Source organism: Thunnus albacares, chromosome 6, assembly GCF_914725855.1.
Source record: "Thunnus albacares chromosome 6, fThuAlb1.1, whole genome shotgun sequence".
In the NCBI taxonomy this organism is placed as follows: domain Eukaryota; kingdom Metazoa; phylum Chordata; class Actinopteri; order Scombriformes; family Scombridae; genus Thunnus; species Thunnus albacares.
This window is the reverse complement of record NC_058111.1, coordinates 793,798-821,554: the sequence shown is the minus strand read 5'-3', so window position 1 is coordinate 821,554 and position 27,757 is coordinate 793,798. Positions and strand designations below refer to the sequence as shown.

Genomic DNA, 27,757 nt, shown 5'->3' with positions numbered 1-27,757 from the left:
AGTCAGTCTATCGTCTGAACTGTGTAGTTTATTCATAAGTTTAGTGAATGCTGATGTGTGAGATGGCTTCAGCCTTCACCAGTGACTCATTATTTTGTTGCTGTATTAGCACTTGAATACTTTCAGTTTTTACTTATTCTAACTTAAAGACAAACGAATTAAAGATTTGAAATTTAGTCTAGAATATATGTTGATGTCCTACACAGTCTCCAAAACATGTAGAAGTGGTCTTCTCTAATGCAGCCATGAGGAATCTGTGGTCCATTGAACACTAATTCTTCATTCAGAACATACTGCTCATGAGTGTACATGGATGTTATCCCTGTAATAGTTTGAAGAAAAGACTAAACTCAACAACAAATGTTTTTGATGCCCATATTTAAAATAAGTTACAAACAATTCATCAATTAGAGTCTTTTCTGTACATTTGTTTTCTTAACACCTCTTTTAAAGGGTAAAATTGACAAAATGCAGAGCAGTGACTCCTCCTGGAGTCAACACAATAGTTCACTTCTTTAGTTTTGTAGAGGCTTGATTTTAAGAAGAAATTTGATTCCCTTTCCCCTGCACCACCCTGCACCTGTCTATTTTCTAATATTTATCAAGTTGAAGTGATTTTATCAGGTTGTGCTTATGTGTTATGTTGTGAACGTGTAAACTGTATCAACAAAAACTGATCAAGGTCCCTGGTTTCACAATATGTATTTACAGATTCAGTAGGCAGAGAAATACAATAAATAAATCAATAAAACATAACTTGTTTCTGTTTGGTTTTTAGTCAATTTGGAAACAGTTTTTGTCTTTTGAGCAGGTCGATAGATCGTGGTCACATTTCCTTTAAGATAAGAGTATGCACGCACATCCAAACTGAAGCGGGTAGGTGCTGAGCCGAATGTGAGCAAAAAGTAAAAAAACAAAGACATAGCTTGCACACCACAGGGCTCCAATGTCCACCTGAATTTGTTGCACAAAGATGACGTTTCGAGCACACCTGGTCTTCATCAGACTCAAATGACAATAGCACAACGCCATTTTAGACAAGTCACATGATGTGGTCACATGACCCTTAACTCCAAAGTGACCCAAATACATCCCAGGGGTAACAATTCGGGATGTGCAGAGAGCCCAATATTGATATGATATGATATATGATATGATATATGATATGATATATGATATGATATGATATGATATATGATATATGATATATGATATGATATATGATATATGATATGATATATGATATATGATATATGATATATGATATGATATATGATATATGATATATGATATATGATATGATATGGTATAATATGATATATGATATGATATGATATATGATATGATATGATATGATATATGATATGATATGATATATGATATGATATGATATGATATGATATATGATATATGATATATGATATATGATATGATATGATATATGATATGATATAATATGATATATGATATGATATGATATGATATGATATGATGTGATATGATATATGATATGATATATGATATGATATGATATGATATATGATATGATATATATGATATGATATATGATATGATATGATATGATATATGATATGATATGATATGATATGATATGATATGATATGATATATGATATGATACATCAAAATACAAGGACAATTTAACAGTTAAAGTAACAAAGTCATTACAGATTTCATTATAAATCTGTTCCTGAATTTAGTCCTGACCTGAGCCACAAAAATCACTTATGTTTGCAATTTCATGCCAAAATGGACACCAGAATTGCAATACACAACAGGTACCTGGCCTCACTTTAATGACGTATATGCAGCCGTCTTGCTGTGTGAGTGATAAGTCTCAGAAATATTACATTTGTAACGGGGGAACTATGCCGTCCCCAATTTTTCAGACTCATGAAGTTCTGTTCTTTGAGAATTTCTGGCGTGTGACAATTTGGAGAATTTTTTAGAACTTGTATATTATTAGTGTCCTCACATCAAGGCAAAATGGTAAATTGTTTTTCCTTTTAATAAATGATGTTATTATATTAATAAATTATTAGAATGTTAGTAAAAAAATTTGTAAATTAATATATGTATGTGTGTGTGTTTGATCCAATCCCCTGGTGAGAGCATTAACACTATTTATGTTGTGAAATTTACAGTTGCTTAATAAAGTGTTGGCTGTTAGAAAAGTGGTCTGGACTGTTGTACTCAATGCACCAGTAGACACAGACCAGTCTGTCATTCAGCACTTAACTATTCAAGAATGATATGAGATCAACAAAACTGGCACCAATCAGAAATCAGTAAAAGTTGGCACAAACAATCAAAATATATGAAGACATAAAACAGTGAAAGTGTGTCTCATTTGATGATGAGGTCTGCCTGCTGATGTGGGCGGTCCCTGACTTGAAAAGGTTAAAAGGAGCAGAATCAGTGTCTCAGTTCACTTGAGGGGGAGTGACAGTGTGACTACAGCAGGTCAGCAGACGAATGTGAATGTCTTAATCTGTGTTATACTGACTTTGAATAAGGTAACGGCAAGTTCGACATATCTGTGATATATATGTGTTTCTATTCTGGTGGATCTGTTTAGTGTTATTACACTGATGTGTGTTTAAATGTTGATGCTTTAGCTGCACATTTTCTTTCACAATCATGCATTTAAACTTGTTAAACTTTCACAAAGCTGTGAGAAAGTGTAAAATAATTACTGCAATATGTTCATCTGCCAAACTGTGTTAATAATGCTTGAAGAACCAAATGAAGGATCATGTTAAACTCCACACAGGTTTCATATTTCACACTTGCTGCCTACTTTGACACTGGAGTTTTTAAATATCTATACTTCCTGATTATTCTGGCTTTTTATATTGCAATAGTTTGTTCCAATGTTTTTCTCATTGTGGTTATCTGTATGAACAGAAGCTTACATGAACCTATGTACCTTTTTCTGTGCAGCCTGTTTGTAAATGAACTGTTTGGTAGTACAGGGTTGTTTCCATTCCTTCTGGTTCAGATCCTCTCTGACATTCACACTGTTTCTGCTCCTTTTTGTTTCCTGCAGATTTTCTGTTTGTACTCTTATGGAGGTATAGAATTTCTGACCTTAGCCATCATGTCTTATGACAGATACCTCGCTATCTGTTACCCTCTGCAATATAACACACGTATGACACCTAATAAGATTGCCAAGCTTACTGCTCTAATATGGATCTATCCCATTCTTATTAATATTTTCATCGTGGCTTGTCTGACTGTCCCTTTGCAGCTGTGTGGAAACATCATTAACAAAGTTTACTGTGACAACTATTACGTTGTCAAACTGGCCTGCTCTGACACAACAGTCAATAACATTTTTGGACTTTGTCACATGTTCACCGTAATCTTTGGTCTTATACTTTTAATTCTTTACACATACATGAGGATTCTTAAAGTCTGTTTTTCTGGTTCTAAACAGACCAGAAGGAAAGCCGTCAGTACCTGCACACCTCACCTTGCTTCCCTGCTCAACTTCTCTTTTGGAGCTTTCTTTGAAATAGTGCAAGGCAGATTTAATATGAGCAGAGTACCAAATATGTTGCGCATTATTTTATCATTATACTGGCTTACATGCCAGCCGCTCTTCAACCCTGTACTGTATGGACTGAATATGACCAAAATACGCATCATATGCAAGAGTCTTGGTAAAAGAATGTAGAATACTGGTGTCATCTGTCATCTAACAAATCTGTTCCTCTGGAATAACCAGTAAAAACACAAACTAACAATAGTAGTGTTAACAGTGATGAGGACTGTATAATGTGTCTGAAATGTGTCCTAAATGATGTCAAATTAAACATGTAAAGAGTTGCTTTGAATCTCTGACAGGTTTCAGTCACTAAAAATCAGTTCCCTAAACTGATTCTTGAGACGAATTCTCAAATGTTTAAAGATCTTTTAGTCGTTAAAGTCAGTCTATCGTCTGAACTGTGTAGTTTATTCATAAGTTTAGTGAATGCTGATGTGTGAGATGGCTTCAGCCTTCACCAGTGACTCATTATTTTGTTGCTGTATTAGCACTTGAATACTTTCAGGTTTTATTATTTATTCTAACTTAAAGACAAACAAATTAAAGATTTTAAATTTAGTCTAGAATATATGTTGATGTCCTACACAGTCTCCAAAACATGTAGAAGTGGTCTTCTCTAATGCAGCCGTGAGGAATCTGCGGTCCATTGAACACTAATTCTTCATTCAGAGCATACTGCTCATGAGTGTACATGGATGTTATCCCTGTAATAGTTTGAAGAAAAGACTAAACTCAACAACAAATGTTTTTGATGCCCATATTTAAAATAAGTTACAAACAATTCATCAATTAGAGTCTTTTCTGTACATTTGTTTTCTTAACACCTCTTTTAAAGGGTAAAATTGACAAAATGCAGAGCAGTGACTCCTCCTGGAGTCAACACAATAGTTCACTTCTTTAGTTTTGTAGAGGCTTGATTTTAAGAAGAAATTTGATTCCCTTTCCCCTGCACCACCCTGCACCTGTCTATTTTCTAATATTTATCAAGTTGAAGTGATTTTATCAGGTTGTGCTTATGTGTTATGTTGTGAACGTGTAAACTGTATCTACAAAAACTGATCAAGGTCCCTGGTTTCACAATATGTATTTACAGATTCAGTAGGCAGAGAAATACAATAAATAAATCAATAAAACATAACTTGTGTCTGTTTGGTTTTTAGTCAATTTGGAAACAGTTTTTGTCTTTTGAACAGGTCGATAGATCGTGGTCACATTTCCTTTAAGATAAGAGTATGCACGCACATCCAAACTGAAGCGGGTAGGTGCTGAGCCGAATGTGAGCAAAAAGTAAAAAAACAAAGACATAGCTTGCACACCACAGGGCTCCAATGTCCACCTGAATTTGTTGCACAAAGATGACGTTTCGAGCACACCTGGTCTTCATCAGACTCAAATGACAATAGCACAACGCCATTTTAGACAAGTCACATGATGTGGTCACATGACCCTTAACTCCAAAGTGACCCAAATACATCCCAGGGGTAACAATTCGGGATGTGCAGAGAGCCCAGTATTTTACTACTGAGCTAAAACTTTACGCCTCATCGCCTCATTGCAGACAGACCTCTACCTATTTATACACCCATAACACAGACAGCACAGCGTGTAACGTGTAGTGAAGAACTTCAAAGGTGATTCTTGCTTTGCATTTTTCATTTATTGCCTGTTTTTTTACAACCTAACTTTGTGGAAAGGAGAAGGGGAACAACAGGTTATGGAGAGTCTCTTGGGACCACTTTGCTTGTATCAGTGGCTCAGCTTTATCTCTGGATAGGGCTGCTCGATATTGGCAAAAATCATAATCACAATTATTTCAGTCAATATTGAGATCACGATTATTTAACACATTTACTTTTTGACTCTCATTTTTGCCAATGCAGATATATGCACATATTTTTTTCCACCTGGCGCAGGAGACTATTACACCTGCAATCATAGATTGTACTAATGATCAAGAAAGACAATATATGAGGGAAGAACTTAGGAAGACTGGAGTTCCAGAGCTCAGCATTAAAACTTTAATAAACCTGCCAAGTGGGTGGAGCAGTAGAGTTTTCATTGAGTTTATTAGGCAGACAGGATTAATGTGTAGGATTTAATCTTTGGTCTTCAGTCCGAAGCAGAGGGTGGCAGTAATGTACCTAATACGCTGGTTGCCAACCGCTGTTATAAACCAAAAAGAAGAGGAAGAAAAAGTTTTTTCAAACAGAGTGGTACATCCTGTCAACCGAGGGGTTTCCTATCTGTGCAGACAAACACCGCAGCTCTCAGTTTGGATCCAACCAGAGCACCAAGCCCCGGTTTGTTACTCAGGTTAAAGTGGCAGCTGAGTGAAGTGGAGCCTGTGGAGGAACCACCAGTAAGCCCCATTGTCACTACAGGCTGATTCACTTTTTACAGGTGAGTTTCTTCTTGTGGAGCTGACATGCAAACTATTTTGGTTTAGTAACTTTCAGCTGTCAGTTAGCCTGGTGAAAGCAGGTTAGCTGGCTGCTGGTCAGGAGCTGCTGCTGACAGACGGCCGGTTCTGTGGATAGAGGCACTCGACGCCTGTTGGAGGCGTTTAGGGAGGGGCGAAAGCACACCACTGTAAAGGGAAGGGGTGTGCTAGATTTGCAACACAAGACAAAACGAGAGCATCATTACAAAATGACAATAATAAACAATAAGCGTTTTATCTCGATTATCTTGTTTTCATAATCATTGGAAGCCAAAATCGTAATCAAATATAAAATTCGATTAATCGCACCGTCCTATCTCTGGGGAACAACCCCAACTCTGGGACTGATGCCCAATTAGGAAATGTGTGTCATGTAGCAGGTGGATGTGACTCCCCTCGTTGAGACCTGCTGATAGACGTAAGACGTAAGAGAGACACTGAGATAGCGATGTAACCGACCTGTGAGCTGGTATTTAACATGTTTTTCTTCCTGAAAAAATATTTGTATGAAACAAATATTAGCAAATGGAGGGATGGAGGGAGTCTCATCAGTGTTCAACTGGATGTCTAAGCTGGAGGAAGGCGGACTTGAGGGTAGCGACTATACAATGGGGTGAGGATGATGGAAGTTGTACGGAAGGTGGAAGACGTAAGGAAGTTTGTGGTTGTTGAGCAGAGTGCTTCGGAAAGGGACTCAAATATCTTGGGGCTGCTTTTGTGCCCAAAAGTGAGACAGACGGCAAAATAGTAACAACCTTACCAAGAAACGCCAAAGAACCTCCAGAAATCAGAATGAATAGGCAAGACTTTGAAGGCATTAGTGATATCAGCTATAGCCAACCAGGCACCATGGCCAGCAATACGGACGAGGTTGATGGCATGTGATTTAGTTGTATAATGCATTGAAAAAATCTGCGCTGGGGATGAGGCTCTTGATACCAGGTGTGGTGCTATTTCTGTTTCTGCAGCTTTGACATATTTTTATTTTATTTTTTTATTGTTGCTAAGAAGCTTTATTTACATCGACGTCCTGCTCCCTCTTCCTGTGCAGCTTGTCATGTGCAGTAACATGCAGGGAGATTTGTAGACACCAGAATCAAGATTGTCAAGTTATTTTGATTAATCCTGCAGCTGTAGTCTGGGGGTCTTGCTCCTATATAGGGCCTGTTACATGTCTGCACCTAGAAGCCCATCATTTCATTATCCCAGCCCTATACATCATGTACATTATGTGTATCCGTTTGGGCTTGTGCTCTAACTTTAAAAACTACTTTGGTTAAACATTCAGATTGTTTACTGAGAGATTGGTGGCATTAAGATGGAAGTGAGGCCATCAACAGCTTATGTTGTGACATCAGGACCCCGGAGGGAAAAGGCCAGAGATGACATCAGATAATTAGGTCGGTCTGTTGCTGTGGGCATCTTCTGTTTTTAAAGTTTAAAACAAGCAGACGCAGAGTTTCAGTTCAGTTAGGAGGGACTCAGTTTACAGAAAGTGCATGTTAGGATTCATGTGATGTTAAAATCTGTGTCTTTTCATATTGGATTGTTGTATTATACAAATTTTATATCGAGGAAAGGTATAACACTTTTTACTTTATCTATAAACAGTTTTATTTGTTTTCATGTTGATAAATGAATCACTGTCATTGCCATAGAGTGTCTTTATATATGGTTGATGATTTAGCCTAAAGTGTAAACTACACCTTTACAAATCTATAACAAACATAATAATTATGATTAGTTCATCCACTGAATACTGTTATGATTGCTTAATGAACTAAATGAAGGATCATGAACTCTACACAAGTTTCATATTTGGCTCTTGTTGCCTACTTTGACACTGGGTTCTTTAAATATTTATACTTCATGATTGTCATGTCTTTATATATGTTAATAGTTTGTTCCAATGTTTTTCTCATTGTGATTATCTGTATGAACAGAAGCTTACATGAACCTATGTACCTTTTTCTGTGCAGCCTGTTTGTAAATGAACTGTATGGTAGTACAGGGTTGTTTCCATTCCTTCTGGTTCAGATCCTCTCTGACATTCACACTGTTTCTACTTTCTTTTGTTTCCTGCAGATTTTCTGTGTGCACTTCTATGGGAGTGTAGAGCTTTTCACCTTAGGTGTCATGTCTTATGACAGATACCTCGCTATCTGTTGTCCTCTACAATATAACACACGGATGACACACAGTAAGGTTGCAGTCCTTACTGCTTTCGTGTGGTTATATAGTGTACTTGCAACTGTTGTCATGATGTCTTTGAGTGCCACTTTACAGCTGTGTGGAAACATGATTCACAAAGTTTACTGTGACAACTACTCAATCGTCAAACTGGCCTGCTCCGACACAACAGTCAATAATATCTATGGCATTGTTTACATCTTTACCGTAATAGTTTCTCTTATAATCCTAATTGTTTTCTCATACATGAGGATTCTTAAAATTTGTTTTTCTGGTTCTAAACAGACCAGAAGGAAAGCCGTCAGTACCTGCACACCTCACCTTGCTTCCCTGCTCAACTTCTCTTTTGGAGCTTTCTTTGAAATAGTGCAAGGCAGATTTAATATGAGCAGAGTACCAAATATGTTGCGCATTATTTTATCATTATACTGGCTTACATGCCAGCCGCTCTTCAACCCTGTACTGTATGGACTGAATATGACCAAAATACGCATCATATGCAAGAGTCTTGGTAAAAGAATGTAGAATACTGGTGTCATCTGTCATCTAACAAATCTGTTCCTCTGGAATAACCAGTAAAAACACAAACTAACAATAGTAGTGTTAACAGTGATGAGGACTGTATAATGTGTCTGAAATGTGTCCTAAATGATGTCAAATTAAACATGTAAAGAGTTGCTTTGAATCTCTGACAGGTTTCAGTCACTAAAAATCAGTTCCCTAAACTGATTCTTGAGACGAATTCTCAAATGTTTAAAGATCTTTTAGTCGTTAAAGTCAGTCTATCGTCTGAACTGTGTAGTTTATTCATAAGTTTAGTGAATCCTGATGTGTGAGATGGCTTCAGCCTTCACCAGTGACTCATTATTTTGTTGCTGTATTAGCACTTGAATACTTTCAGTTTTTATTATTTATTCTAACTTAAAGACAAACGAATTAAAGATTTTAAATTTAGTCTAGAATATATGTTGATGTCCTACACAGTCTCCAAAACATGTAGAAGTGGTCTTCTCTAATGCAGCCATGAGGAATCTGCGGTCCATTGAACACTAATTCTTCATTCAGAACATACTGCTCATGAGTGTACATGGATGCTATCCCTGTAATAGTTTGAAGAAAAGACTAAACTCAACAACAAATGTTTTTGATGCCCATATTTAAAATAAGTTACAAACAATTCATCAATTAGAGTCTTTTCTGTACATTTGTTTTCTTAACACCTCTTTTAAAGGGTAAAATTGACAAAATGCAGAGCAGTGACTCCTCCTGGAGTCAACACAATAGTTCACTTCTTTAGTTTTGTAGAGGCTTGATTTTAAGAAGAAATTTGATTCCCTTTCCCCTGCACCACCCTGCACCTGTCTATTTTCTAATATTTATCAAGTTGAAGTGATTTTATCAGGTTGTGCTTATGTGTTATGTTGTGAACGTGTAAACTGTATCTACAAAAACTGATCAAGGTCCCTGGTTTCACAATATGTATTTACATATTCAGTAGGCAGAGAAATACAATAAATAAATTAATAAAACATAACTTGTTTCTGTTTGGTTTTTAGTCAATTTGGAAACAGTTTTTGTCTTTTGAGCAGGTCGATAGATTGCGGTCACATCTCCTTTAAGATAAGAGTATGCATGCACATCCAAACCGAAACCATCCAAACCTTTAATCCAAAATCAAAGGGGGGGGGGGGTCTTCTCATTAGCGCAGGTAGTCTTGCTTTTAATTTGACAAGTTTACATTATTCATTTCTGATTGACATTGTGGGTGTATGTGATGTGCTGTTGTGTGTAGCTTTGTATTTTGTATTTTGTATTTTGTGTTCTGTGTGTTTTTTGTTTTGTACTGTTTGTTGTTGTGCTGTTGTATGTTTTGATTGTGGGGGACTACGGATGCAAATCAGCTTCAAGCTAACTCCGGTGCATCTTTAATGATTAAAAACTGCACACTGTCCCAATCAATAAATCAAATTGTGTCATTACTGAGAGATCGGTGGCATTAAGATGGACCTGAGGTCATCAACAGGTTATGTTGTGACATCAGGAACCCGGAGGGAAAAGGCCAGATATGACATCAGATAATTATAAAAGCAGAAGCTGCTGATCAGACGAGGAGGATGAAAAACAGACTGATATCAGCTTCACAATCAACACCAGCTACTTCATCATGTGTAACCAAACATCTTCTTTTCTGTCCTGAATTGTGAGAAAAGGTGAAGGATGTGTTTTGGTGGTGATGTTTTCTAAATGATTGCTTTCTTATGAATCTGTTATTCTGAATGTTTCAGTATGAACAGCTCTATCACTACAATCACCTTCACAATCTACGGTGCACTCGGTCTGTATAATTCTGCGCTTGTCATTTGCATCTTAGTCCTCTACATTTCCGGTTTGTGTGTTAACTTTTTCCTCGTTCTGGTTATTTGTGTCGAGTCTCGCCTTCACAGACCGATGTACGTTCTGTTGGTAAATCTGTCTCTGAGTGGAGTAGTAGGCAGTTCATCTGTGTGTCCAAACATCATCAAACAACTTGTGGTGAACAGGCAGGAGAGTTCTCTAGAGGGATGTTTGACACAAGTGTTTTTCACCAACGTGTACGGTGGCTGCATATTTTGTATTCTGGCACTGATGGCCTACGAGCGGTTTGTTTCCATCTGTAAACCTCTGGGGTATCACTCCATCATCACGCCAGCTAGAGTCAAACTAATGCTGGCGGTGGTTTATTTCATCCTGAGCTCGTCCTCGATCATCCAGGTTTATCTGACGTCAAGACTCACACTGTGCAGACACACGGTGGATAAACTTCTATGTGACAGTCTGGTGATCGCAAAGCTTTCATGTAAAAAGACGACTCTGATCAGTGTGTACGGTCTGTGCTGCGCCGTCTTTGTCATCGTTTTACCGTGTTTTCTAGTCTTTCTCTCATACTTTCATATTTTCCTGGTGATCCTAAAAACCTCGAAGGAGTCCAGGAGGAAAGCGCTGCGGACATGCACGCCGCACTTAGTGACCTTCATTAATTTCTCCGTGGCGTCCTTTTGTGGTGTCACTTATAATCGTCTGAGTCATGAAGTTCCACGAGCTGCGAATATTTTCATAAGTTTGAATTTTTTTGTCATTCCCCCTCTTCTGCATCCCATAATTTATGGTATTAAAATGCAGGAGATCCGACAGAGTATGAACAGAATAATGAAATGGAGAATAATACAATCATGAACCTTTTTAAAGGACAGTTAATATTTTCTTCGTAGCTCACAGCCGATAAATCACACTGACTGCTGGTTGTTACGGTTGATGGATTGTTATTTTTGTTCACTGAATGTTGACACCTGGAACTATTGAATCAGGTATTGATCCCTGTGGAGGCTTCAGATCATCTCATGTAAAAGAAAAAAATGGAAACTGAAAGAGAGATTGTTGAGTTTTTTTTATTTGAATGTTGCAAAGAGAAAAAAATCATGAAACTTAAACTAGAAATGTTCAACAATAAAGGGATTAAAAATAGACTTTTTGAGTTCCTGTCAATGAATAAGAATTGATAAATAAATTAAAGTATAGTCACCAGCTGTTCATTTACATTATTATTATTATTATTAATGTTTGTTGTCTATTAGTGTAACTGAGTTTGCTCAATAAAAACATTTTGCAATTTTAAAAAAAGGTCATGTTAAGCAACGTATGATCATATGATATTTAAATGATGAGAACATTTTAATTAAGATCTGTGGTGAAAAAGGGTTTTATTTACATAATCTATTAATCTGTCAATTCAGACCAAAACTACCCAAAGATTCTCTTTATTTGTTCTTTCTTCTTCTAAACTCTTCGGCCTATTTTTGTCACTATGCGAGTCTGTGTATATTTATAATGTGATATGTTTACAACATATTTGTGTTTATGTTGATTTTTCTGCATTCAGTGATAACGAACATGATGATGTTGAATAAAACAAACCTTCATGTGTTTTAATTAAATGTGAGTTTATTTTATCTCCTCATTGACACTCTGGAGTTTTACACTGAAAGTTAAATCTTATCCGCCTCCCCAACTTCATTCAAACTTTATTTCACTTTACATTATTATTTTCATAATCAATCAATCTGTTTTATTAATTTATTATGTCTACAGACTGTTAATTTTGTCCAAAAAAACAATTAATATTCTGTCTTTCAACTAACTGACTACTTTATTATCAACTTTTAAAACTCAATCAGGGCTGCAATTATTCATCATTATCGATTTCTTATTTAGTTCATGAAATGTGAAAAACTGGAGTCAGTTTCTCAGAGGCTGCAGTGACGTCTGCAATGTTTCCTCTGACAGTAAAAGATATTCACTTCACTTCATGTATGATGAAGACAAACAGAAAATCATCACGTTTTAGAAGCTGGAAGTAGAAGTTTTGGTATTTTTGCCTGAAAAATGACTGAAATTATTAATTGATTATGTAATTAATTGCTGTTGAATTAAATTGTTGCAGCTCTAAACTTTTACGATTTAATATGAACTTTTTCCAGCGGAAGTAAAAACACACGTCCTGGTTTAGAGTTCAGGCCTCAACATTTACTGCTTTACCTTCAAGAACTTGTGCTTCGAAAACCTCAACATTTTTTAAAAGTTCTGACGTTAGATGATAATCACGCAATGAGAGAAAAATAACACTGAACAAGACGTGTGAAGTGACAAACAGCTTCACTCAGACTCAGCGATGATGGTCGTCTGTCTTCCTTCAAACATGATGGACATAGTCGATGCTTCATTTTGGATTTTCGGTGTTCCAACTTTCGGCCAATCACAACTCATGTTCAGAAATTGAAAATGTGTTTATTTTTGTACTTGCTGCTATGATTAGTGAATCACAGTCAGCTGAACCTTCAACAACGTAATAAACTACAAACCATTAAGTGTGAGGCTAATGTTAACTTTCACTATGCTTTATGTTTTATATTGAAGTATTCTTCTCCTACATGGCTCCCATAGGTTTATACTTTCTGAATGATTGTAAGATTAATACGCTAACTTATTTTATCCTTTTACATAAAAAACTGTGTTGTAATGGTTTGTGAATGAAACTTGAATTTAAATAAAAATAAAAACATACAGGCTCAAAAGCTGCTGTTCATTGTGAATAAAAGAGATTCAAAAGACACCCAGCGATGCTACAGTCGGATGCAACAGAACAACAGCTTAATAGTCCAACATGTGGAACAATAATTGTGGAGAAGGAGCTGACAGTCGAGGGAAGTTGGTGTTTTTAAACTTGCAGGTGTGTGTGGGTCAAAATCTAACCTGAATTTACAGGTAAGAAGAAGAAAAACTTGAAACCAAACTCAGGCAGGAGCGTAAACACCCAGAGCGAAGGCCTGAAGCTGCTCAGTCGTAACCATGGCGACAGCATGGATGCAGAGAGCTAATTGGCCTGTTAGTGAAGCTGGCTGGAGCCTCCAGAGTGTCCGAGTGTCCACACAGACGTCTCTGGGGTTCGATGGAAAGAGCTGCTGGAGCTCCGCCGAGGCTCATTACTGCGACAGATACAGTAAACATGATGACATCACACAGGGACAATGCAACATGATTCATGAAATGACTTGCAGAGGAAATAAAGTTATAACAACTCACCTTTAAAGAATAAAGTTTTACAGGTTTGGTTGAGGCTGTTTTTACCTGAACAGGTGATTTCTGAGGTTTTTACGACCTCCTGCTGAATGAAATCTGCAGACATTTACTGTAACCTTTTATTTTACAGCTCCTTTAATGTTATACTAATAAATGGTGCAAATTATAAGAAAAAACTGGAGTATTGGTTTAGTTGGTAACTGCTGACTCATTATATTTGGGTTCATATTTGTCAATCTGCAAAAACTCTTGATAAATTAAACGCTTCACAACTATTTAACTTACAGAAAATGTTCAGTTTTGTGTTCCAAACAGTAAACCAGTTGAATCTCCTGACAGTACCTGCTGTGTTCATTCTGAGGACATTTCTCTGAAAGGATTATATGATTCAGTTCATATAAATGTGCTCATTATAGAGGTTTTTTTTACAACCTAATATGTTCAGATATGCTGTAGTTTGACACACAAAACTACAAACTAAGTATTTTCGGTTTGTTAAACAATTATTAAGGGTCTAATTTATTAAGAATTTTTGCAAATTAACAACTATATATGAACCCAAATATAACAGATGGCACATACAGACTAAACCAACCACTTCTCTCTGTTTTTTCTTATAATTTATACCAAATTGCACCAACCTATTCTGTAAAATGTCGTAAAAGTTCACTATTACATACCTGCAAATTACTTATAAAACAGGAAAATAACAACATAAATGTGTTTACATCAAGTACAGAGAGAAATAAAACATGAAGAGGTTCCTTCATGTTAAATGTGTTTGACTTGTTCCTATAATCACTGTCATTTATTTAGATTTACTGTATTTATCACCTGAGGGAGAGTTTAGTGAATAAAGTAACTAAAGCATTAAACCAACATTAATGAGCTTCTGACAACACAGTCTCAGCGCAAAGTCCATTTAGTAGCTGTTCTGGAGCTTTTGATCATATCAACCAGGGTCTGAAAGTCTTGTTCCACCTACTGCACCAACAATAAAACCTTCTGTAGCCAACTGTGCAAGAAGAAAAAAAAAACACATTTCTAACATATTTAATATCTGTGAATCAAATTCCAAAAATACAAAATTTCATTTAACAGCAGAAATCTTGTAGACGACTTATTTCTCTAAAATAAGCTTGTCTTCGGTTCCCTTGTCAGAACTTTTTCTCATGTTTGATGAGTATTTGTATAAAACAACAAACAGCTGATGTTCCAGTTGGTTTCACCTGCTTGTTTTTTTAATTGTTCCTCACATTGTCCGTTTAGCTCTTTACGTTTTCTCCAGTAGTGATTGAGACCACATGATCAGAGCTGGTACCACACTCGGGTCCAGTCAGGGGTATCGAACATACTGACATACAGGTTCCTGAGAACCAAGTGGACCTGTGAAGACCTCTAGTCTACTTTGATGGTTTCCAGAAGGAAAGAACAAATCTCACACAATCATTGATAAAAAGGATATTTAATATCTATGTTTCAGATATTTTATTTATTTAATATTTATTTGTATATGGATAAGTATATAACAGGAACTAGCGCCACATACCACAGCGTTTATTGTCTAGACCAGCTTACAATGTCCGTCCCCAGATGAGTATAATACATATGAAACTACACAAGACTCAACAACACATATGCAGACGTTACAACACGAACTCACAACAAAGTACATAAAAAAACAGCAGATATGCAATATTATTAATATCAATCTCATCAAAAAGAAGAGTTTTAATATTAAGAAATAGAGCTGAAGTTTGGACTTTCTCTTCTTAAAAAAATGACTCAAAACAAATAATAATATCAAATATTTATATCGTATATAAAAATAGTTGGCGACCAATTTAACAATTGGCAGCTAATCAGTTAAACGACTAATCGTTGCAGCTCTATATGAATATGTTATACCGCTGACCTAATGAATTTGCCAGAAAGTGACCCACTTTTGCTGAACCCACCCTAAATAATTTAACTCTAAATTCATGTTAATATTTTTATTATAAAATAATCAAACACGCTGCTAGCTTGGCCATGTTGGTCACATGACCCTCATTTGGCACGTGTCTTGACCAGGCTAGCATAAAAATGCTAAAGTTAAAGCTAGCTTCAGCTCTTCCCTGTTTAAACAAACAGCTGCTGGATGTTTGGGAAATGTTTCAGACACTGTGGACCGTTAAATAAATCACAGGTGACTCACCTGTCGGCTAAAACACGCATCAGACAGTTTTCAGTCTCCATCTTTCAGACGACGCGCTGATTTTCCCAGTAAATAGACGGAGCCAGTGTGTAGTTCAGGGGGACTGGGAGAGTGGAGTGTTACCAGTAAATACACAGTTACACCTGACAGCACTGGAAGAAGTACTCAGATCCTTTACTGCAGTAAAAGTACTAATACAGCAATGTAAAAAATACTCCATTACAAGTAAAAGTCCTGCACGAAAAATCCTCCTACAGTAAAAGTACATAAGTATTATGAGCTTGATGTAGTTAAAGTATTGCAGTAAAAGTACATAAGTATTATGAGCTTGATGTAGTTAAAGTATTGCAGTAAAAGTACATAAGTATTATGAGCTTGATGTAGTTAAAGTATTGCAGTAAAAGTACATAAGTATTATGAGCTTGATGTAGTTAAAGTATTGCAGTAAAAGTACATAAGTATTATGAGCTTGATGTAGTTAAAGTATTGCAGTAAAAGTACATAAGTATTATGAGCTTGATATAGTTAAAGTATTGCAGTAAAAGTACATAAGTATTATGAGCTTGATGTAGTTAAAGTATTGCAGTAAAAGTACATAAGTATTATGAGCTTGATGTAGTTAAAGTATTGCAGTAAAAGTACATAAGTATTATGAGCTTGATGTAGTTAAAGTATTGCAGTAAAAGTAGTGGTTTGGTCCCTCTGACTGATATATTATTATATATGACATCATTAGATTATTAATAGTGAAGCATCAATGTTAGAGCAGCATGTTACTGTTGTAGCTGCTGGAGGTGGAGCTAGTTTACACTACTTTATATACAGTTAGCTAGTTTAGTCCAGTGTTTCCCAACCTAGGGGTCGGGGCCCCTCCAAAGGGTCAGCAGATAAATCTGAGGGGTGGTGAGATGATTAATGGGAGAGGAAAGAAGAAAAAACAAAGTTCTGATACACAAATCTGTTTTCAGTTTTTTTCAGTTTATTTCTTCCGTTTTCCCCATAACTTCATCTTATGATCATGTAAATGAAACAAGATGCGTCATCAAAATAATTTTACAAAAAAAAAGAGGGATTTTGATATAAAAAAAAAAATACACAAAAATATTGTTTTTTACACACATTGATCATTTAACAGGGACACAGGATTTTTCATTTCAGTCTGTAATTGATTCCTAAAAAGAGAAAAACGATTAAAGTTATGCCGAATTGTTTCCAGTATAAATCAACATGTTTCAGGGCGTTTTCAGTGATGGCTGTTTATCTTGAAATAAAACAGAATGAAGCAGATTACTGCAAATGACAGAAATAAAGCCTACTGGTTCATGTTTTGACTCATGATTTGTACAACTCAATAACACTCAGAATGACTTGATAAGAATGACAGTGAGATTTATTGCAGGATGAAAGAAGGTTTGTTCACATCAATAATCAGCAAAACATTTTATTTTAAGATCAGCTGACAAACACACAAATTCCAGTCTTAAATTATATAATACAAACCTGTAGATGGTCAAAAGATTCATCATCCTCACTGTGGATCAAATAAGGGTTGGATTTGTTTTACTTGTTTACTTTTGGCAGGTGAATCCCGTTAAAAGGGCAGGAAGAGGAACATAAACTATAAAATGACCACATGAGGGCGCCAGCAGCACACAAGTCAACTGTTAATTAGAAGCCTGTGAGCACAGCTGATGATCTATAGCAACACGTTTCTGTGGATCACTGACACATATTATAAAACAACACTTGTTACCTCCATTACACTACTGTGACGTCAGTAAGATTCACTCTGTTTAATGAGTGAGTGAAGGTGTGTAAAGGCCTTAACTCCAACTCACTGATATTGAATGATTTATCATCAGCATCTGAAGGTTTGAACATAGATATATCACCTTAAATGACTCCAGTTTTATGAGTACATGCAGCACTCTAATTCAAGTCAGTCTTAAACCAACAGTCTTCTTGCTGTAATCATTCCTCCTGTTCATACTGACCATTAGAAGATCCCTTCATAATGACCTTACAATGGAAGTGATGGGGGACAAAATCCACAGTCTGAAGCTAATATGAAGCTTCAGCGTCCAAATGAGTCAAATCAAGTAGATATCTTTCAACGTTACAGTCTTTTTAGTGCCAAAGTTCCTCTTTTTGTTACTATACTTCCACCTGCAGCTCAACAGGGAAACACTGTCCGAGGAAACACAAAGAGGGAATTTGATGCTAAAAAGACTGTAAATGTGTCAGATATCCACTTGATATGACTAACTCAGACTGATGAAGCTGAATAGAAGCTTCACACAGACTTTTAAATGACTGTGTGGACACACTGTGGATTTTGGCCTCCATCACTTCCATTGAAAGAACATTTGAAGGATCTTTTAATATCCAGTATGAACAGGAGGAATGATTACAGACACCTGACTGCTGGTTATAGACATGATGGAAACACTAGGAACCTCCTTTAGTCAGCTGATAGCAGCAGCAGCAGGTGAATCGTGCTCACGCTGGATGTTCGTCTAACACTTAATTACAAGAAATGACTCCATAGTGTTGCTGATGGTCACGAACTTCACGTCTCATTTTGAGACTACGTTAGGATGTAGATACTGTAGAGTAGGCAGTTTCCAGTGTTGGTCACCTGTAGCAGGTAACAGACAGCGAGGCTGTGTGTTCCTGTGCTGCTGCAGTGGTGCGAGTGTCATAACTCGGCTCCTAGGCCATGACAAATGTGGGAACAGACATAACAGATGGCAGTAAATTAAAGATATTTATTATAATAAAGTAAACAACTAAAGAAATAATTGCAAATATGGAGTGTGTCAGTCAGTAACATCAGTAATGTAGGTGTGAATGTGTGAATAAGGTGTTGTGGAGTAAAAACGAAACTAGAATCAAATTAAAAACAAAAGCCTGCGGCTGTTGGCTGGGATGCAGCATTACACCCAGCTGCCACACACACATTCTCCCAGTTACCTTTATGCACACAAGAATATAACAACTCATTACCACACCAGCATCAATACACTTCAGGTAGGTTAGCCAGGGGCCGTCACAACAAGCCAATGCACAAGTTCATGCTCATTAAGGTATGTAGGACTGCAGCTGCAGATTATTTTTATTACCAATTTATCTGCCATTTATTTTCCGTTTTGTATATAAAATGGCAGAAAATTGTAAAAGAATTATTGTAATTTTCCAGAGCATCAACATTTTACTGTTTAAGTCTAATTCTTTGCTCCAGAGAGGTCAGAATGGCAGCAATGAGATTTTCTACTAAGAAAAATGACAATGGAACATAACATTTAGGACAAGATCTTCCAGACCAGAGGTCAAATGCATTTACATGACATCATTGTCAATGTGGCAGCAAATGACAAATAGTACAAAGCACTTTTTTTTTAAAGTCCATGAAATGAACAGTGCATTGTATCAAAATCTCCATTTTTCTTCCTGTGAAGAAGATTTTCACTAAATACTAAATAGGATATACATGTGTATTATAAAAATATACCTAAAAATATGTGCAAGTTTAGATGATGTACAGTGTGATTCCAATCCTGATGTTGAGCCTGTGAGAGCGCCACTCCAAGTCCTTCACTGTATCTCTGAGGAGACCGCTAACCACCTGCAGCTCCTCACATGAAGCTTCCAGCACCGTTATGTGGTTATCAGCAGCCTCTTCCATGTCGTCCATGCGATATTCAGCTTTGAGGGTTCTTTTTGAAGAGTGGAAACACATCGTCCCTCCACCGACTTCTTCAAATCATCCACAAGTTTAGAAATTTTGGTGAGCTCAGCTCCCTTATTAGTGATGGCAGCTGATGTAGCCTCGTTGCTAGCAGCAATCTGTATAAACCTGCAAGCAGCTGTCAGAGTGGATGTTTCGTGTTTTTCAGGGTATGGATACTGGAACGATTACAGCTGTAACTACAGGAGATACTTTGTCTGTGCAAATCCGTGACGTGATCATCAGCAGCGTCGACATGAAGACCTGATGAACCGTGTTTCAGTCGGATCAGTTCAAGATTTCTAAATTATCTGCAATAAATATGTTTCAGCATCAGGTTGTCTGTTTTCTTTAATATTTATATTCAATATGCAGATCAGAATCTGTTCCATGTGGAGCAGATATTTCAGTTATTAAACTGTTTATTAATGAATTTAGGAAAGACAACAGATCACATGATCTAATTCTGTTCATGATACCTTCCAGTATCATGTTTCCCTGTTTGGTTTTATTTGGTCCAATAGGACCTGAAACGTTGACAGTGTCTCTTGTCTCTTACTGTAAATCTCATTTCATTTTCTTTCTGCTTCCTTCCTCTCGGTCTCATCTTCATCTGAGCTTCTGTCTGTAGCCACCGAACAGCTCACTGTATCTGTGTCACAGTGTGGTGGACTCAGGTGGTTCTGGTTTCAGGCTCTGATGGTTCTGGTTTCAGACTCTGATAGCTCTGGTTCCAGACTCAGATGGTTCTGGTTCCTCTGGTTCCAGACTCTGGTAGTTCTGGTTTCAGACTCTGATAGCTCTGGTTTCAGACTCTGATGGTTCTGGTTTCAGGCTCTGATAGCTCTGGTCCCAGACTCTGATGGTTCTGGTTTCAGGCTCTGATAACTCTGGTTTCAGACTCTGATGGTTCTGGTTTCAGACTCTGATAGCTCTGGTTTCAGACTCTGATGGTTCTGGTTTCAGACTCTGATAGCTCTGGTTTCAGGCTCTGATGGTTCTGGTTTCAGACTCTGATAGCTCTGGTTCTAGACTCTGATGGTTCTGGTTCCAGACTCTGATAGTTCTGGTTTCAGATTCTGATGGTTCTAGTTTCAGATTCTGATAGTTCTGGTTTCAAACATTGATAGTTCTGGTTTCAGGCTCTGATGGTTCTGGTTTCAGACTCTGATGGTTCTGGTTCCAGACTCTGATAGCTCTGGTTCCAGATTCTGATGGTTCTGGTTTCAGACTCTGATAGCTCTGATTCCAGACTCTGATGGTTCTGGTTTCAGACTCTGATAGCTCTGGTTTCAGATTCTGATGGTTCTGGTTCCAGATTCTGATGGTTCTAGTTTCAGACTCTGATGGTTCTGATGGTTCTGGTTTCAGACTCTGATGGTTCTGGTTCCAGACTCTGATGGTTCTGGTTTCAGACTCTGATGGTTCTGATTTCAGACTCTGAGGAGACGCTAGTCTGGTCGTGTTGCGGTGCTGGAAACGGACGTCGTTGTGTTTAACATGAAGCTGATGTTTAACGGATCGATATTCTGTAAACCAGAATCTGATTCGTGAACCTCTGACTGACTGGTTCAGACTGTCGGTTAGCCGTACCTAGCAGCGTTGGTGGTATAGTGGTTAGCATAGCTGCCTTCCAAGCAGTTGACCCGGGTTCGATTCCCGGCCAACGCAGAACTTTTCCTCCGTGAACATTGACACTGAACACAGCGGGCAGAAAGAGACTCATCATGTTTGGTTCCTTTATGAATGAAAAGTGACACTAAAGCTGACTTTTAATCAGCGTCTTTTTCGTTTTTTTTTCTTTCTTCTCAACTTTATTGACAAAAGTCAAATTCAAAAACAGTAACAGAAACAAGAAGGAAACAAAGCGCGGGAATTCAGTTATGAAATAATAAATAAAAATAATGTTGGGTAAAGATGTGAAAGAAACTTTTTACATTCAATAAAATAAAATAAAAAAAATTCAAGTAACAGTAGTCAATAATTTTATATGTTTTTAAAGCTGTTTGGGTATTTGTTGCTTTTTTATTTTGCATCTTGACTCAATTAGAAATCAGGTAAAGTTTCATTTTATGTTTGTGGAATTTACCAAAAATTTAAAATAGTTGAATTAAAAAGCAAACATTAGTTATTTTCAAATAAATTAAATCACTATGTATTTCTCTTGGTAGCTGTTAGGAGTTTTTTCTTTTAAACTTTATTAATAACTTGAACATAACACATTATAACTGCAGTTTTGTAAATGAAGTGTACAGATTTATGGGCATCAAACAGAGTTACATAAAAGTTCAGTAAAATAAGAAAAAACAAACAAACAAATAAATAAATAAATACAAAGACAAAGGGTTGACAGAGGTACAGTAGTTATGTACATTTAGTGGTCAGTTTCTGCTGTCTTTTTTTGCGAGTAAATAAAATATTTATGAAAAGTACAAAAAGATGGTTTAGTTTTTCTGAATCTTGACATATTTAAACAGAATTTACAAAGTATTATAAAAGTATTTAGGATAACTTTATGTCCTTTATCTTTCAATATGATACCAAACATAATTCCTGTAGGCAGCAGTTCCTTCATAAAGTCATTAATAAACAGTTTAATAACCGCTCAGAGGAAAAGAACTGAAACAGCTGTTTGTCTTCCACAACAAGAGAACATCAGACTGACCTGCTGGATCAACACCAGCCTGCTCTTCATTCATTCATTCATTCATTCATTTTCTGTCCTTCTTTCTGGGTTACTTGGTTAATTTACAGCCAACACAAGACACTTTAAAACCTTGTTGGGAAAAAGGAGGGAAACAAAAAGCTTTGGATGGACAGTGACACAGAAAGTCTCTCAGTTAAACTTTCATCCAGCAGCATCACTGTTGATACTTCACAGTAGATTTTACATTATTAGAAAAGAAGAGCAAAGATTGGAGTTTATTTACAGTTCACATACCATACAGGCAGTTATTGATAGTTAGCACAGTGAGTTTCATCTCAAAGCAGAGAAAAGGATGAGTGAGAAGTTATTATTAGTCACACAGGAGAGATGTTTGTTAACAGCAGTGGAAAGAAGATACAGAACCACCGACAACAATCATCTGTTCAGATTGAAGCTCATCAGCCAGTTTACAGTCGTTCAGACAGCAGAACGGACATTTTGATAGAAGTACAACAAACGTTATACAGAATTAAAATGATGGGTCTTACAGTAATATTTTTATGGGCACATTTTGGTATCAAATGATTTAACAGTTAGCTTCAGCAAGACAGAAACCAAGAGCATCATTAAGCAGAGACAGAAGGAAAGGAGGCAAAGGCAAAGGGAGGAAGAGGAGAGGAAGAGGAAGAAACAGGACAGATGAGACAATAATATTAAGACTTCGATTTACACAGACTGGACGGAACTGCACACTGTTCAGAACACGTAAATATAATACAGACAGATGAATACTGAAGAAACAGGAGGGCATGTTCTGAAATATGAAAAGAATCTGAAAGATAAAAGTTTGATCTAACAATAAATACCGACAATAGAGTCTGATCATCACTCCACACCAGCTGGTGGCGGTAACACACACACACACACACACACACACACACACACACACACACACACACACACACACACACACACACACACAAAGAGGAAGTGGTCGGTTTGTGACTCGGAGATGGTTGTTTGTTTGTGAGGCTGAACTGTGAGCGGGTTGTTCAGACTGTTGTTCAGACTGTCGGAGCTTCTCTTCAGGCCGCAGGACTCTCAGGAAGTCAGAGTTTCAGTCTGAGTTTAAGCTGCTGTTTCTGTCCGCCATCTTACCGCCGCTGCCTGTTAGCTGTTAGCTTGTTAGCTACTAGCTGTTAGCTGTTAGCTGTTGCTGTCATGGCGGCCGGAGGCGGCGCGGCTGCTGCTCATGTCGGTGATGTTGAAGAAGACGCCTCTCAGCTGCTGTTCCCGAAAGGTCTGTAACTCAGCACAGACACACACCGACTGACTGACTGTAACTCAGCACAGACACACACAGCGACTGACCGTTACTCAGCACACATTTCTGTAATATTATTATTATTATTATTATTATTATTATTATTATTATGTAACTATCATAAATACCTAACAGGCTTCTTGTTGACACATTCGGTATCTTCTCGCTGTTATTCTGCGTGTGTTTAAACTTCTGCATCATCATCATCATCATTTGACTGTTTAAGTTTTATAAATAAAGATAAAGAAAGCTTTAAAAATGAATGAAATGATGAGACATACAGTACACACACAGAGAGAGAGAGAGAGAGAGAGAGAGAGAGAGAGAGAGAGAGAGAGAGAGAGAGACCCCCGTAAAGCTTCGGTCAACCCTAGTTGGCGTCTTAAAAGAACAGATATTCATCTTCATCTGTTCTTCATCATGCAGTGATTAGTTTCTGTGAATAATAATTATCAGTGCTGCAACTAACGAGTTTTCTCATCTTCTAACTCTCGTTTATTAGCAAAGTACAAAACAATTAAATATCAGGATCATTTAGGTTTTCTTAAAAAAGGTTTTAAAAGCCTTAAATTTAATTCACAAACATCTTAAATATGTTTCCTGTCTTGTAGGCTGTAACGTTAGTTATCTCTGACTTTAAATAAATCAGTTAGTTTTTAATTGATCCATCATCCATCCATCATTCATTCATCCTTCATCCATCCATCATTCATCCATCCATCCATCATTCATCCATCCATCCATCATTCATCCTTCATTCATCCATTATCAGTGATATTATCAGCAATGATTGTTATAAACTGACAGGAAGTGACGACAAATATGTGAAACTAATTGACGTTTATTTCAGATATGTTATTTTTATACGTATTAAATAATTCGAGCCTTTAATCATCACTGATGGTTTTTATTTTTATATTTTTGGTCCATAAAATAAAGAAAATGGTGAAAAATGTCGGTCAGTGTTTCCCAAAATCCATCTGACGTCTTAAAGACGTTCAGTTAATAATAAAATAATTATAATAAAAACAGAAAAGTAGAAAATCTTCACATTCGAGAAACTGATAACAGATGATCGATCGATCGATCGATCAATCAGGTAGTAAAATAGTTTCAGATTAATTTGCTTTATTTCAATCTTGTTTTTGTGTTTGATTTGAAATTTTGAAGTTTGTTGTTTGACAGTTGAAACTGATCAGATTGATTATAGATAGGATTGATTATGGATCAGATTGATTATGGATCCGATTGATTATGGATCTGCTGTCTGTTCAGAGTTTGAGAACTCGGAGACGCTGCTGAACTCGGAGGTTCACATGTTGCTGGAACATCGGAAGCAGCAGAACGAGAGCGCCGAGGACGAGCAGGAGCTGTCCGAGGTCTTCATGAAGACGCTCAACTACACGGCTCGATTCAGCCGCTTCAAGAACCGAGAGACCATCACCGCCGTACGCAGGTCAGTGCTGACGGTCATGTGACCGCCGCGTCATCCTCCTCGTGTTAAAGCTGATGACATCACAAGACAATCATTCTGTTCTGATGATTAATTGTTTGGTTTCAGGTTAACGTGTCAGTTTGCTTCCTCGTCGACTTCCAGACAGGAAACTGCTGCTCGTAGTTAGTTACAGTCCCGCTGTTCTTAGAGTGAAGCTGATATTGATCCCACAGTGATTGATTATCTACAGTTACAGTTATCCTACTTTACTAATTAAAAGAATTAAAAAGACGTAAAGAAAACTAAACTGCTTCTTTTAAAGTTGATATAAACGTGTTTATGAGCTGATTATTATAACTTATAAAGATGTTTGTTTCCACAGGATCAGTTACACAGTAAGTAAATGTAAACAGTATGTACACGTGTGTGTGTGTGTGTGTGTCTCAGGTTGCATTTTAGTTGTAAATTAATGATGTTTTTATGAAACACTGATGTTTATCTCTCGCAGCCATTTTGGCTTCGTCTCTCCTCAAAGAGTTCAGATATCTGGAGACTTCCTGGTGAAATAAATACAAATAAAGTAAACAGTGAGTCTCAGGTGAGTCTCAGGTGAGTCTGATCTGATGTGTCTCTTCAGTCTCCTCCTGCAGAAGAAGCTTCACAAGTTCGAGTTGTCCAGTCTGGCCAATCTGTGTCCCGAAGCAGCTGAAGAGGCCAAAGCCCTGATCCCCAGGTGAGCCTGACCCCCTCACACACTCACACCTGGGGATCAATAATCAGTAATTATTGATCCCCAGGTGAGCCTGACCCCCTCACACACTCACACCTGGGATCAATGATCAGTAATTATTGATCTGGTCGGTGTTAGGGTGATGTAGACTGGACTGAAGCCGTGTGATTGGTTGTTGGGTGAAACGTCACTGTGCTCCTCAGTACCTGTTCTAACAGGTAACACTGTAGCCAGATGTTCAGTTTACACGTCCAGATGTTTAGTATGAGAGGAGTCGGATCAGCAGTTATTAATGCAAGAGTCACAGATTTATTTATGTTTCTTTGTGTTTTTAACATCTTGGGACCATGTTGGAAATAAGTTTCACTCTGATATCTCTTTGGTTTTTGTTTCTGTGTGTCTCATATATCAGAGAAACGCTCAGCGTCTGGTTTCAACTGATCACAGAGGAAATACAGAGTTCAGGTGTTTTGTTTCAAACGTCACATCTGCTCAGATCATCAGTAAATATCTGATGTTTCCTTCGGGACAAACTGCACATGTTCAGCTCAGAGAACACATGATTCATCAGGATGTTTAATGATTATTATATTATTATGGTCTGTTTGATCTGAACAGAGTTTCTGCAGATTCAGTCACATTTAATTCCTTTTTAAACCACATAGAATGTAAATTAATGTTTGTTTGATGGATTATTTATTACGGCACATTTACAGCATTTCCCAGCAGTTTATAACAATAATTCCTGATGACATCATTAATCAATTATAACAACCTAAACCCGGATAAACAGCATGAAATACATGGATGCATTAAATACTTAAAAATAATTAAAGCACTTAATCTAATTCAGGTTTTTTTTCTAAAATCTAGAGCTGCATCGATCAGTCGATCAACAGATAATTGCCACCTATTCTGATAATTGATTAATCGTTTTTACTCATTTCTCAAGAAAAAATGCTGAATATTCTTCGGTTCCAGATTCTCAAATGTTTCCACAGAAGGAACAAAACAGAACTTCCTCTGAGACTAAGAACGTTTAGAGGAACTCAGCTGCTCCACCAGAGGAACCTGCGTCTAAGTGAAGTTTGTTTTACCCACCAGGAAGTCCCTGCTGGGGGGGGGGGGAATTCAGGGAGCAACGGTGGTCGAGTGAGCTAAAGAGTTAATGGAGAGAGTGAGCGGCGGTAGCGAGAAATAAAACTTTATGTTCTGATTGTTTCATGTTGTTTGGTTTTAAAGCAGAAATAAAAACAGTCAGCAGATGATTTACTGGAGTCAGACGCTCGATGCTTTTCAGCTTTCATTCCTTTTTTAATTCATCATGAGTCTAATCTGCAGGATCTACCTGGTTCCTCAAACAGGAAACACAAACAAGGACTTTTAGTTCCAGGTTTAGTTCCTGTGGTTCCAAGTAGCTGAACTTGTGGAAACGAGGTTTTAGTGATTCGTGGCAGACTGAATGTTGGACTGTGGTGTGTTTACACTCTGGATCTGACCAGCAGCTGTGTGTTTCAGTTTGGAGGGGCGCTTTGAAGACGAGGAGCTGCAGCAGATCCTGGACGACATCCAGACCAAGAGAAGCTTCCAGTACTGAGGACCAGGACCAGGATCCACACAGACCTCCACCAGGTCTCTGCAGGGTTTTCATGTCCAGCAGGACTGAACTGAACTGAACTGAACTGATCCTGATCATGTGATCTGATGACATCACTCTGAGGCACCAGGTGTCCCTGAACGCCTCGTCACTCAGGTGGTTTGTTTCCTGACGATCAGCTGATCGTTTCTTCTTCTGTCACAATAAACTGATTTGTTTTTTTACATCGTTTCTGTCCAATCACAGCCGAGCTCATTTCAGTGTTTCACTCACAAACTGCAGAT

The 27,757-nt window shown here is 37.3% G+C and overlaps 4 protein-coding genes and 1 non-coding gene across 5 annotated transcripts; all 5 read left to right on the top strand.

Annotated features, from left to right (window-relative positions):
- The first annotated feature begins 2,763 nt into the window (after nucleotides 1-2,763).
- LOC122983795 (olfactory receptor 11A1-like) lies at nucleotides 2,764-3,952 on the top strand. The gene has a single exon (XM_044353919.1). The coding sequence runs from the start codon at nucleotides 2,776-2,778 to the stop codon at nucleotides 3,700-3,702; it is 927 nt and encodes a 308-aa protein (XP_044209854.1). The 5' UTR covers nucleotides 2,764-2,775; the 3' UTR covers nucleotides 3,703-3,952.
- A 3,099-nt stretch (nucleotides 3,953-7,051) lies between these two features.
- LOC122983781 (olfactory receptor 142-like) lies at nucleotides 7,052-9,183 on the top strand. Its single transcript, XM_044353892.1, has one exon. It carries the CDS (start codon nucleotides 7,808-7,810, stop codon nucleotides 8,726-8,728), a length of 921 nt encoding a protein of 306 aa, XP_044209827.1. The 5' UTR covers nucleotides 7,052-7,807; the 3' UTR covers nucleotides 8,729-9,183.
- A 958-nt stretch (nucleotides 9,184-10,141) lies between these two features.
- Nucleotides 10,142-12,169, top strand: LOC122983779 (olfactory receptor 10J1-like). Its single transcript, XM_044353889.1, has one exon. It carries the CDS (start codon nucleotides 10,490-10,492, stop codon nucleotides 11,414-11,416), a length of 927 nt encoding a protein of 308 aa, XP_044209824.1. The 5' UTR covers nucleotides 10,142-10,489; the 3' UTR covers nucleotides 11,417-12,169.
- Nucleotides 12,170-21,339: 9,170 nt separating this feature from the next.
- Nucleotides 21,340-21,411, top strand: trnag-ucc. The gene has a single exon. It is a non-coding gene; the product is annotated as a tRNA-Gly (tRNA).
- A 1,916-nt stretch (nucleotides 21,412-23,327) lies between these two features.
- On the top strand, nucleotides 23,328-27,696 carry polr2d (RNA polymerase II subunit D). Its single transcript, XM_044353914.1, has 4 exons — nucleotides 23,328-23,687; nucleotides 24,987-25,167; nucleotides 25,784-25,879; nucleotides 27,395-27,696. Exons 1-4 carry the CDS (start codon nucleotides 23,609-23,611, stop codon nucleotides 27,471-27,473), a joined length of 435 nt encoding a protein of 144 aa, XP_044209849.1. The 5' UTR covers nucleotides 23,328-23,608; the 3' UTR covers nucleotides 27,474-27,696.
- Nucleotides 27,697-27,757: the final 61 nt, after the last annotated feature.

Coding starts and splice junctions, on each gene's coding strand:
- LOC122983781 (XM_044353892.1), top strand. CDS start 7,808: ATGAACTCTACACAAGTTTCATATTTGGCTCTTGTTGCCTACTTTGAC.
- LOC122983779 (XM_044353889.1), top strand. CDS start 10,490: ATGAACAGCTCTATCACTACAATCACCTTCACAATCTACGGTGCACTC.
- polr2d (XM_044353914.1), top strand. CDS start 23,609: ATGGCGGCCGGAGGCGGCGCGGCTGCTGCTCATGTCGGTGATGTTGAA. Junction 23,688..24,986: donor TCAGCTGCTGTTCCCGAAAG/GTCTGTAACTCA, acceptor CTGTCTGTTCAG/AGTTTGAGAACTCGGAGACG. Junction 25,168..25,783: donor ACCATCACCGCCGTACGCAG/GTCAGTGCTGAC, acceptor GTGTCTCTTCAG/TCTCCTCCTGCAGAAGAAGC.
- LOC122983795 (XM_044353919.1), top strand. CDS start 2,776: ATGTTAAACTCCACACAGGTTTCATATTTCACACTTGCTGCCTACTTT.